This window comes from Aptenodytes forsteri, unplaced genomic scaffold (assembly GCF_000699145.1).
Source record: "Aptenodytes forsteri isolate BGI_AS27 unplaced genomic scaffold, ASM69914v1 Scaffold255, whole genome shotgun sequence".
NCBI lineage: Eukaryota > Metazoa > Chordata > Aves > Sphenisciformes > Spheniscidae > Aptenodytes > Aptenodytes forsteri.
The window spans coordinates 10,313,027-10,326,222 of NW_008794888.1; the positions used below are offsets into that span (position 1 = coordinate 10,313,027).

At 39.4% G+C, this 13,196-nt stretch overlaps 1 protein-coding gene across 1 annotated transcript in view; it reads right to left on the reverse strand.

Moving 5' to 3' along the window:
• MYLK (myosin light chain kinase) overlaps positions 1-13,196 on the reverse strand; it is a 223,972-nt gene that overhangs the window by 10,372 nt on the left and 200,404 nt on the right. Inside the window, exons 27-28 of the mRNA XM_009274992.2 lie at positions 11,220-11,437; positions 5,399-5,522 (exon numbers count right to left, since the gene is read on the reverse strand). Coding sequence (XP_009273267.2) covers positions 5,399-5,522; positions 11,220-11,437 — 342 coding nt within the window. The remainder of the gene's footprint in view (positions 1-5,398; positions 5,523-11,219; positions 11,438-13,196) is intronic.

Here is a 13,196-nt window from a genome sequence, read left to right on the forward strand (position 1 = left end):
AACTGCATGACAGAATTGTCTGATAAACTCTTAGATGCTGTGGTAGGACTGACCCATTCCATGCATTTGGTAAATTATCGGATGGGTATCGGTTAAGCCTCCACTCACTTTGTCATTTCCAAACACCAGTGTAACAGTACCCATTCAAACGTTTCAATGAACCTATTTTTGTATTTCTGAATGTGCTGCTGCAAATTTATAAGGCTAAAATAATTTTCTCTCTCTACCACAATTTTACACTGTGAATCAGTTGCCTTGTCACGGAAATACTTGTAAGGAGAACTAGATCCTCGTCTATAGTCAGAAAACAAAATCCAGCAACTAGTGTAGATTATAACCAGGAATTCTTATCTTTAGCACAGATTTCACTGACCTAAGTCTTGGTTGTTCATTTCTTAATAGCCATTTAAAGTAATAATGGCCCAGCAACTCTTTTGACAGATTATGGAAACATTTTCCTTTTGGAATCCTGAAGCCAAGTGATAAAGAGGAGCTACCGCTCCAGAAAATTAATACTGAGCTTACGCTGCAACATTACTATTAGACAAGCAGCAAGTTGTTTACTGAAAACATTTTTCCAGCTACTTAACCAGGCATCTTCCTGGCATGTTAAGAACCATTTGTTTAGAAAATCTTTCACAGTTTCCACTTCTAAATAAAGAAGAAAGATATTTTATCCTCTAGAAGTTCCCTAACATGTATTGGTCTATTCTAACAAAGCTCTGAGTGCAGATATAGAAATGTTAAGATCAAAAGGGTCCAATGCGGTCGCCAGTCTCACTGCCCATGTAACAAACACTGTAGCATTTCACTTGGAAATCTTTGCATTAAGACAGCCACTAATCCAGGAAAGATGAGTTTGCTGCATGTCTCAAAAAGCCAGGCTCTGAGCATTCCTCTGCAAGCAGTGCTTGCAGCAGCAACTGATCTGGGCTGATGAGACTGAGCTCCTCCTTACAGCCTTTGCATTGCATTAGCAGTGAAAAAAAGTAACAGATCTCAGTATGAAGAGTACTATCTTCTTCTGATAAACCTCTGCGGGTCACGTCAAATAAGCACATGGTAATGCCTGCACCCTGGAGATCACGTAGTAATTTAATCCTTTACAAGTGAAATAAAACAAATAAATAGTCTCAGGCTACTTTGTGGGGGACACGCATCCACTGAACAAAACCACCTTTTCCGTAGCTGAGGGCTGACTGGCTCCCACACCGGTCATCGCAAGGAAGAAACAGACTACTGAACCCACGTAAAGGAAGACAGCTCATTGCTAAAGCAAGGCGTTACTCTGTTCTCATCCTTCTTTTAGGTGCCCAGTGGATTAATGAGGAATCACAATTTGCTAGTGCCACTGAACAAATAATTCATTTTCATCTGAGCAGTACAGTCATGACATTAAAGCCCTCCTACCTTGCTTTACTGAAAGAACAAGGAGTGCTCTCTCATCTTTCTATTAACGAGGCTTACATTTTTAATACGACATGGAGCCAAGTGTAAGCCAGCAGTGTGAGTGTCTTGCCTTATCAAAGTCCCAACTCAGCACACAAGATGAACGATGCCTAAAGATCTTTCAACCAACCCAAACTGCCAAACAAGGGAGGAATAACAGCGGTGATGAATAACACAGTAGATATAAAGGAAAGGGAATGTTTGAAGAATCAGGGTGTGTGTTATTAGGAAGGCGCTGAAGGAAAAGAGTATACAGCAAGATCAAATGTGATACTAAAAAACAGCCTAAGAGATAGCATATTAAAAAATCATTAATTGACAGAGAGCAACTACTCTGAAAGTGTGTGTGTGTGGGTGTGTGTATATATATATATATACACACACACTGCCTGGCACTGATGAAGCAAGAAGAACTAATGGAAAGCAAGCAGAGATTTGACTCGGCCACAGCCGGTTCCTCACTGAAACTAGTCAGATTCTATGGGGACAGAAGGAAAAGGGCTACCCACTTTCAATGTACGTACGTGCAGCGCTGAAATCTTAGACTGAAATTTGATTTGAAATAAAAATAAACTTTAGAAATTGTTTCAGATTACCAAATATTGGAAACACTGACTATCCAAATGGATCGTCAGAAAAGAACTAGAAATAGAAAAAACAACAAACAAATTCAGCAATGCCCAGAAGAATAAATGGAACAGAAAGAGCTGGAAAGAATTCAGGAGGTTTAACCTTCATTAGATAAAGATTACTGTAAATGCAAAAAGAAACACTGAAATAGACATAAATGGAGATGATATACACAAGCTATAATATTTGTGGCCTGTTACTTCAAAGGCAATAGATCAACTTAAGTATGTGGGACAGTACTATGATGCAGAACAGGACAGAGAAGAAGATAAAAGTGGAAGATAAAAAACATGAGGTGGAGAATACAAACAGGGAAATTTGAGGAAGAACTAAGACTGATGAAGAGACGGGACTGAGTAAGTTATCCAAAAAGATTAAAAGGATTTAATGTGTAGCTTAGAAATGTGGAAAGGGAACCCATGAGCTGTAGGATGGAAATAAGTCAGTCATGCCATAAGGAAGACAGATGCAGCATCCCAACAAGAGAGTGCGATATCTGTACTTAATGCCTGCATAGTAGAAGGCTAGGAGAGAGGTTTTGCTGCAGGGTTTTGGAGGAGCGCTGTCACCCTGTTTCCTACTTCAGATTACATCCCATCCAATTATTCTTCTGCAGGGAAGACCCTTCACCCACCAAGATCTCTTTAGCAGCCCTTTGCTAAACCTGGTTTGTATTCATTGTTGTACAGGACATAACGGAAACACAGTCTCTTTCTAGGCAGGTTACAGGTCTCTCAACACTCTAGAATCCTATCTTCCTACCCTAAAAGAGGTGTTAAGTCATGCAATAGCATGCTCCCTGCTGCTTCACTTACTTAGGACATACGATGGACACAGCAGCTTTGGGTCATCAGCTGCCTGTAGCAGTCCTGTCCTTAAGTCCGGTGCTGCTGCAGTGCTCACCTCTTCCTCCATGGCCCCACTCACCAAGTCAGGGGGAGAGGGGATGCGAATGCTAAGTTACAAGCACAGCGATGGTATGTGAGATGGTATTTGCTCACCAAATGAGCGAGTCTTACACTTCGTGCATGAGATTTGGCAGTTCTGAGCTTATAAGCAAAACAGGAAAGCAGAGCTACGACTAAAGAGAGATGCAGTTCTCAATGACTTTTATTTGCATTCTGTAATGATGATGTGATGGTCCATTTTGGATAATGGCTCATAGTTGTGAGTCTGCAAAAATAGCTGGGCTTTAAGGAAGTGAAGACAAATTGGGAGCCTGTCACTCTGGGGTGGAGAGGGAAAGTCCAAGTGATGACTCACAGGTCTTCCCTAACTTCTATTACTTTATTCTTATCGCAAGAAAGACAAAAGCTCATTATTACTGTTAATCATTATTGCGGCAATAGCTATGCATCAAAAAGAAGATTTTCGTTGCGTTCGGGTAATGTAATTTTCCCCTCACAAGGAGTTAAATGAGCTTAAAGACACCTTAGCAAACAAGTAATTTCATAATATATTTCACAAGGCATACCGGGTCATCCGAATCAAGTGTATCACCACCCCAATCCCATCAGCTGAACACTACAGCATCCAAATATCTTGCTTCCGGTGGCACAGAGAGTCTGGGAAGAAGCAGTTCTGCCACTGCCGGCAGACTGGTCTTTGGCAACACATTTCACCTTTTCTCCGTCTGTTTCACCTGCTCCCTTTGCCTCGTCTACTTAGATGATGACAGTGTTCTCCAGCACGTACCATATTGCAGCCGCGACCCTGGTTGCATGCCTTCGCAGCACACACAACTGCTATCATCGATTTTTGCCTCGGTTGTCTGACAATGTCACTGCTTATACTGCAAACGCACAAAACCTCACATATACTTTGATAACAAATGACAGCAAAAGACGTTAAACCCCCCAAATGTGTGTGTCACGCTGTGGTTAATGTTTTGTTCCTTAACGTGTAAGAGGCCTCTAGGGGGCAATGCAGCATTGATGTAACTGTTGGGTTTGCCATTGCTGTGCAGGCAGTCTGGGATCTCCATACCACTCTTCAGTGCTCTGTGACTCAGGAGGCCTCAAAAGCTAGAGAAACAAATTAATTTGTCATCTGAGTACTGCGTGTGTGGTCTACATTATTTGAGCTACAGAATGATCCAAACGAGCTTTCAAGATCTAGAAAGAAATGCTGGAAGTGAATGGAAAATGAAGGTCCTGTAAATAAACTGGCAGAGCAAAGTGACCTTGAAGAGTGTAGCACGCTTCACATTAAGAAACAGAAGATAACAGAAATATTCCAAGTTTTTGCTGGGAATAAGAGAGTTGATGTAGTAGCTTTTGCACAGGACAAGAAAGAAAATTATGTTGCTTAGTTTGGAAATGAGAAGAGTATGAGAACAAGTGTAGACAAGGCAAGCAGAATCACAGAAAGACTGAGTAAAGATGAGGCAAACAACCTTGCATTGCCAGGTGTCAAGGACAGGGTAGCCAGGGAGGAGGGGGCTCTTAGAAAAGAAAGAAAGGTATTGAGAGAAGCCTTTTAAAAGAATGAGTGCAAAGCAGATCTGCCATTTACTTACTACTGAAACTGGAGCGAGGGAGAAAGATCCATGCTCCAAACTGAGCTTCTGTTTTCATTTGTTTATACGGCATCAAATGTGTAAAGTCACAGTTGGAAGAAGGTCGCTTGCTGTTCTAGGCATGGAGATCCTGTTTCCATATACATTTCTCTAGACCCACTGAAGTTCATAATCACGTGTTACCAAATCACATATAAAGATCAAATCAAATACCGAAATACATAACCAAAGAGCTGCAGCCAACCGTCCTCTAAAATATTTCCATGATCTTGATTCATGCTGCTTATAAAATGTATTTACCCAGTGGTTTGTGCTTAGTAGTAAATTAAAATGCACTGTGAACAGATATGGTAATGCTGGGATACTTTAGTCTGTCCCACGAGGGATACAATCTGAATAAGAAGACCCCAAAATTTCACAAAAACTTTCTCTCTTGGGAATAAAAGAATGGAAATTATCAGTTATTAGTGCATGCCCAAACATTTCTCTTTAACATCTGGGAAGGAAAAACAGTTTAAAGTTAGTAATAAAATACTGTCACATCGTCTTTTGAAATGAGATGAAGCGTTGCTGGTTTATGATGTAAGATGTACAGCACTAAATGGCTGAATTTCCAGAACTGCTAGTTCTGCAGTTTACCAATTACACCCTTCAGAGAACAGAGGATTTTTACTGAACGTGCTGGAGCTGCTAATTAGAATACAAAAGGCCTGAAAATTGGAGAAGAATTCAAAAGTTGATGGAAATTTCCTATGTTCAGCAACTGTCAGGATTTGTGTTAAGAATAGCAAAGGTACTCACAAAATGTAGCAGATAACTCCTATACTCCACATATCTGTTTCATATCCAATAGGTTCATAGTTTATAACTTCTGGAGCCACAAACTCAGGTGTCCCAAAGAGAACTTTCAGAGAACCTGCATTTTCTGTGAAGAATGAAAGAGAAAACCATTAACTGCTGCATGCAGATTTTTAAAAACAATCATTCCCCAGTAACAGGAAAACCAGTTTTGTCCTCGTATTTGTGATTTTGGTAAAGACCCTTATCAGAAAAAATAGATAATGCCTGAACTGCTATTTTATTAGCTGATACATGTATAGCAATAAAGAATTATTTATTAAGTACCCTCAAGCACACAGGACTGTACAAGGCACATAATGAGAAGGTTCCTATTGCAAGGAGTTTCCACAAAGGCAAGTCTAAGAAAGAGGAGGACTTTCAGTGTTTAATTCAGATTTGGATGTCCTGAAGTACAAAAGTGTTTGAGCCTCCATCACTTTAGCAGTTGCACAAGAGGACTTCAGGATTTTGGTGTTAGAAAGAAACTGAAGTTTTCACAAATTATCTAAGATTTATCAAAGCTCAGGGATCTGCTCAGGGATTCTACTGTAAAGAGAAACAGTAGTGATAAAATTATAATACTGAGAATAACTATTTTAATCCAACACATTTTTTGTAGTTTAAACAGGAAAGAAAATCAATACTGGGTTGCCAGTCTCTGAAATTCGAAGTGGCACAGGTCGGTGGTGAAACAAGAAAAGAAGCAGATGACGTGCACCTGTCAGATTACTACCTTGTCAGTAAAACTGGGTTTAAGGCTGCTCTCACAACCAGGCTTGCCTACAAGTATAGCTGTGGAGCTCCAAAGTCGTGAAGGGGGACCACAAATGCTTAGTCATCAGCTGCCACTCCAAACTTTTATTCAGCTGGCCTGTAGCACAGGTGTCCTACATTTGGCTTTGCTTAAACACAATGTGGATGCTTTTAAAATGAGCTACAATGAAGCTACTGCTAGCAATATGAACTGAAAGAATGAGGTCATGGGACACATGAACTCGTTCCTCACCTTTCTTGTGCTGACCCACCAGTATCGCTCTACTGCAAAATACAGGGATTAAGGTAGAATAACAACCTGTATAGAACCTAGTACTGCCAGTTTATGCTGCCAGTGTGCAGCTATGAGTGACATGTCTAACTTGTGGTCATAGTGTGAAACACAGCACAAGTCATTTAGATAGAACTTATTAGGCAAATCTCAATGGACTCATTTTCATTGATGCTCATTCTAAATAGGATGGGAAGAAAAAGAAAAGAATAAGGAAGGTCAGGAAGGAAGGAAACTAAGGAATAGACTAGGGATTGGGGAAAGAAACAATCCCAGTAAAAAATCTGTATTATAAAAGTATAAAAATGTCAGGAAATAAATTGTTTCTGACTTGAAACAAGCTTGGATTTAGGTTGAGAAACTCTTGTCCAGTCTGCACATGTGCCTGAGCAATCAGTGTTTGCCGTAAGTGAGATTCGTTGCATTACGTTTATCTTTTGTGCGAGAGTAGCATCCAAATTAGGCACAGTAGAATAACATAGTGAGGAACCATCCCTCTCCCAAAGAGATTACCATCTAAACAAAACACGTATGAATGGGAAGAAAAACAGAGGTAACAGATTCCAATCCTGCTCCTGTTAAGGTTACCACAAGTACAGAGATTTGCAGCTCTATAACCAAGAGAAAAGCTTAAAAACCCTTAAACAACAGCAGATCAAAGTTTTGAAAAGACTACAATAGAAGCTCCTTGTCCACAACACTGAATTATTACAGAATATTTTTATTTACCAGAACTTCCATTACCAAGTTTTGCAACATAAATGCTGATCCCAATACTGATTCCACATCTACAGTTACCTCCATTGAAAGCTGTTAAGTCATTTCATAAAACGTAATCATACACCTAAGTTAGTACTCTTTTGAGGTATGCAAATCCCCAACTTACCAAATGAAAATTGAAGGATATATGGGCTAATAACTTGCTTAAGGATTGAACAGCATGTGTGAGGCAACTTTTAAGCACTACCACAGTAATTCACTCACAGTCGTGCCAGTTTCCCATTTTAAATGCTGTGAAACCCTTTTTGGTTTGCTCAGGTATGGTGATAGTAAATTGATTGCATTTTCACGTTTTCCCTGCTTTCAGAGACCCGTCCACACAGAGAGCACCCATTTCTAGAGACAGACAGAAGAACGCCTGGGAGCAGCCAGAGACCCATCCACACAGAGAGCACCCATTCTAGAGACAGAGACAGACAGAAGAACGCCTGGGAGCAGCCCCAGGAAATCACCTAGATCCTCCCATGCAAGTTCACCAACATCAAGACCTTCCTGCCAGATGTCTGACTAGCCTTTAAAAAGCACATTCCAAAGCTATTCCACAACATCCCTCCACTCACATAACCAGAGTTTTCTTACCCCAAAAGGTAGGATCCTTTTCTTAATGTCCAACATACACTGACGTAGCCTAAAACAAGGGCAATGTCTTCTCCACAGTGGCAATGAGGAGTGACCCAACCCTTCCTTTTCCAAGCACAAACAGGAAGCCTAAGATCCCATCTTCCCATTTGCCTTCTTTGTAAGGTCAACACCTACATTTTTTTCCAACTGCCTTTATGAAAAACTACTGAAATTTGTCACAAAGGACCTATTTTCTAAAAGCTTCATCATGATCGTCCAAATCTCAGGCTCAGATTTTCACATCCAAGTTTGGACAGTTCTGTGCATTGTGTAAACTACCACGAGCCACTGTGTATGCAAAAGGCTGGTGTATGAAATGTGCTGCCCATGGGACAGAGAAATGTTTTTTTGAAAACATGGCACTTGAGTGCAAGCATACAGTGTGAAACAACGGATACGGCATTTTCTGTGTATAAAAGAAAAAAAGAAAAGAAAGGAATAAGACCTTTTCTATGCAATAATATGTCAAATCTTTACCCAGATGTTTACAAGCTTAGTACACAAGTAGGATCTGTGTTTGGATATCCCTTAGTTCAGATAGAAAGCTGACAAGCTAGCTGGAAACTGTTGCCGACACTGTTTATAATCAACTGATTAAAAAAAAAATCTTTACAGTACTCAAAACCCATTCTCTTTTCTCCTCAAGAAGTTTATCTTAAACAATTTTCTACATGTATTCCTCAGCACACCAAAAAAGGTCAGGAAAATATCCCACTGCAGCTTTGGTATTTCCTGACAGTGTAAGAGAACTAATTAGCTGCAGAAGATGACTGCAGAAGGAGCCGATTCTAATTTCTTTAAAACTGATCAAAACACTGAAGAGGCATTAGTTTGCACTAGTTACAAAAAGTTAAAAGTAAATCTCAGAAGTTGAAGTGCAAAATCAGCCACCGTTCCCTTCAGCAGACCCTTGGTTGAGCGGTTTCTGCTCAGTCGGGGTCAGGTCCATAGTATGAGGGCTTCAGTCCCACATCTATCAAAGCCAAAGTGAATTTGACAGCCAATTTCAAAATCACAAGGCTTGAAGGAACACAAGTGGAGAAATGTGCCCTCAGTGCACCACATAAGACAACTGGCAAGAAGAGGGCACTTAGTGAAAAGTGTTTTTAGCAATTTTTGTAAGTAAATGAAACAGTACAAATTTTTTTCTACTTTTGGAAAACATCTCAACCGAAATGTTACAAACGTCTTCATGATTAACACAGTACTTTTGCTTTATGGGCATGGAACGGAGGGCACTTTCTCTTCCTAGGGAAATGCCACACGCACCGAGGTATCCAGAACGGCAGGCTGATGAAAGAAACAGCAAATGCCTATAATGTAATTTTGCAAGACTTAGCAACATATTAAGCCAAATGAATGTACAGTATTGTAAAATCAAAATCAGTCTCAGTGCCCATAGCTCTCATCCTTCTACATCAAGAAAAGTTATATATAAGTTAGAGACTACATATGGCCTGACTGTAGCAGCTCACAAGGTAGTGTCAGCCGTGCAATATACAGTGATGACACAAGATTAACAGAAAAATGGAAAAGCTGATAGATATGAACAGGCCACTGAAAATAGGATCTTCCTTTTGCTAAAGGTAGGTTTAACTGTGGTTTGAAGTTAAAAAGGTAGTTGAAGAAATTTCTATACTATAACTGGTGAAAGAACATAAATGGCAGTGATCTCTCTTTTTAATGAATGAAATAAACACCTTATCTCTGAGTTCACAGTACCCATGTGACCAAGATTCATGTAATACCCTTTTGGAGTTGAACATAATCTAAAAATCTGAAAAGCAGATTTCTTTTCCCCTATTCATTCAACATACCATTTTTGGTTTGTTTTAGTAAAATTCTATTCTTGGGTATGCAGTAGCCTGTTACTTAAGTGTCAAAAGAAGTAGGATGAGCAGCATGTAGGCAGATAACAAAAACCAGAAGGTTGTAATTCCAAACTGTACTCTTACAAAAATCATTATTCTCCTTTTAGTAAGTATTAAATCTAATTTTGTTTAAAGAGGGAAGGCAAAAGATTACAACTAAGGGTCTAGCTGTGGGCCCCTTTATATGGAGAGTAGCAATTCATATGAGTTGTCCCAATCAATTTAGTGGCAGAAGAGCCACAAATCTCAGCTCTCATAGAATCATAGAATCATTAAGGTTGGAAAAGACCTCTAAGATCATCGAGTCCAACCATCGACCCAACACCACCGTGCCCACTAAACCATGTCCCTCAGCGCCTCATCTACACGTCTTTTAAATACTTCCAGGGATGGGGACTCAACCACTTCCCTGGGCAGCCTGTTCCAATGTTTAACCACTCTTTCAGTAAAGAAATTTTTCCTCACGTCCAATCTAAACCTCCCCTGGCGCAACTTGAGGCCATATACTCTCCCAGTATAACAGGTATCTCCCAGTATAACAGGTTCATAAAGTATTTTAGCTCCTTCCTGGAATGATTTTTTTTCTCTTGTGAAAATACAAGATTAAAAAAGATCAGTGCGTGATGTTGTTATTGTTTAACACTAACAAATGCAACTGGAGAGCTGCTTTTTAGAGCTGATTTAACGCTGAGCAATATGAAGACAAGAACCCTCCAAGGTCTTTGGCTTTCAAATTGCAGAGCATGTTGGAAAGCTTAGTCCAAAATGAATGATAGGAAGCAGCTAAAAACAGCTTAGAAGAGGAGGAGCTTGTCAAATGGAACTCCCCCTCCACCCCCCAATCCCATTGCATTATTTGTAAGTAGTGCCATTTTAGTAATCATTTTGAGCATGACCAAAACACAGCACTTTATAGAATTCCTCCCATACATATTTAACATGTATGACAATACGCTGCTGTTTAGGATAAGAAATGATAAAACTAATGGGGAAATGTAAATTAAATGTAATTATCCATATCTGAAAGGCTTCTAGAACATCACCTTAACTCCTGCTGTTACAAAAGTTTCAAGGATTTGTAGTATTCCTGAAGATGAAGGTGTTGTTCTATTTTTACAGTTAGAGAATTAGTGTTTTATGGTTTCCTGTAGCAAATGTAAATATTTGTTAACATTACTACTGCTGTGTGTTCTACCTTGTGATCTACAGGGATACCCTAGCCATAAAAACGGATAGGTAGATTGTATACGCTTCACTGCAAACTCCTCTTGAAGATGAGGTGCCCTACTCTTCACTCCTGAATGTCTTCTTTTTCCCTTTTCTATTTCTTCCTAAAACCAGAACTATTTATAGGAAACATGTCTATTTACTCTTTATACATGAAAGAATATAATAGTAAGTATGAATTACTGCTTGTCCTGCCCTTTTCCCCATGTCATATTGAAATAGGCAGAAAAGTCATTACCTAATCTTCTAGCAAGTCCAAAGTCAATGAGTTTGATACTTGTACCGGTCTTGTTGACACACATAATATTTTCTGGCTTCAAATCCAAGTGGACAATACCCTGCTTATGGATGTACTGAACTCCTTCTGAAATCTGCTTCATATATTTAATGCACTCTCTCTCTGTCAGTTCAAAGTCTTCATCAATGATTCGTTCAAAGAGTTCTCCTCCAGAAACCCTGTGAAAGACAGAATAAAAAGAGGACTTCTGTAGCATTTTCATTTTGGGAGTAATCGAACTATTTCCTTTACAGAAATACAGATAGCTCAAGCTTGCAGTAGTCACTTCAGGATGCAATCTATGTTTTGTAATGGCACTTTCCATAGACATACGGATCACATAGGAAGAATCACCTTCTGCGTGTGGTATAAATCAATAGATTTTTTCCGTTCTGAATCTCTTTCCCAGGTTAGGACTGTGAAACACTCATACTGTTATCCCAGGCAGTAGGGATGTAGCTGGATTTACATCCTGCCTTTAGGATTCAGTCACCTGCAGCTGGCAGTAAAGCGTGTGCCATGTGATTGTCACCCCGCTGACACGTGTTTATAACACCGCTCCAGACGCTGAGCTTATGTTTCTCACTGCTTCTTTCCCTCCTATGCTCCATCACTACACAAGTGCAGATAACATAATTTAGAAATAAAGAAAACTAAAGTACATGGGATGGGTCCCAGGAAAAGAGGACAAAACTTCTAGTAGATGAGCAAAAATCTGGGAAGAAGAGAGATTGAGAGTGACAAAGAAAGGCTGAAGGAGGAAGAATTCAAATGACATGGTTAATTGGAACGCACAGCTCAAAGGGTAAATTACTGACCCAAGTGAGCTCAGAGGGAATTTCCTCCTTAGCTCTGACAGGACAAGGATATAACACACAACTCTTTCAGTGCTGGTATTTTTAGCCGAGCCATCGTCACAATCCTTGTAGGTCAATTCCATTTCTATGCTTATTTAAGATGTGAAATAATTGGTCTTTCCAGGGTAGACTCTCCTGGATTTAACTGTTTGTGGAACTAAAGTGGGACGTTTTTAACCTAGATATAATAAAGCAAAATTTAAGTTGTGGTTTGGTTTGTTGTTTCTTTTTTAAATTTTGAGTAATCATTCAACCGGTTTATCTGCTTACATCCAAAGATGGGAAGTACTTTTTTTGTATGCAGCGGGTGAATGACCCATACAGAAAGGAGCAAATGGTGAAGAGCAGCTTTACTTTTAGAAATCTGTTCTAAATTAAACGCTCCATGGTCTTTATATGGCTTAATATTTTGCAGCATTCATGCTTATTGCCAAATGTAATTGCATGTTGCAGTTACAGAAAGAAAACACACAACTGAAAACTGGCCTTGCAATGTTTGCAGGTTGTCAGATACATGATTATATCCCTCATGTACTAAACTGAAATGGAAACATCTGGCATTCTGGACACATTTGTTGCTTTGGCTATAAGATTTCAGAAAATATGTAATTAGAAATGCTACTGCAGTTTCCTATTTAACATGAAAATAGTAAGAATAGCATACACTCGACAAACTGAGAGCCTACGTTGGATTATAGCACATTTGTAACATAAGGCCAATAATACGGCTAGAGCTGTTGAATAAACAGCTCTGGTAAGTTGGGGATCTAGTGTTTTGTTACTTCAGTAAGACATTAACCACTATGGAGGCGTTTATGAAAACATCTGCATGCAAAATGTTTGTATCTGCAGCACTCTGCAATTCCAAATGATAACCACCCTAATACTAAAAAGTACCAGTTGTTTTTTGACTATTTAACACAGATAATGATGACTTATTTGTACTAAAAAAGTGCCATACTTTTCAGAACCCTAAAGTGAAAAATTTTCAGAAATCGTACCATTGTCTCAAGCACCACTTTTTAGCATATTATTTGGAAATTAACTACTGTTAATACATCTGCACGCTGTTTTTACCCTG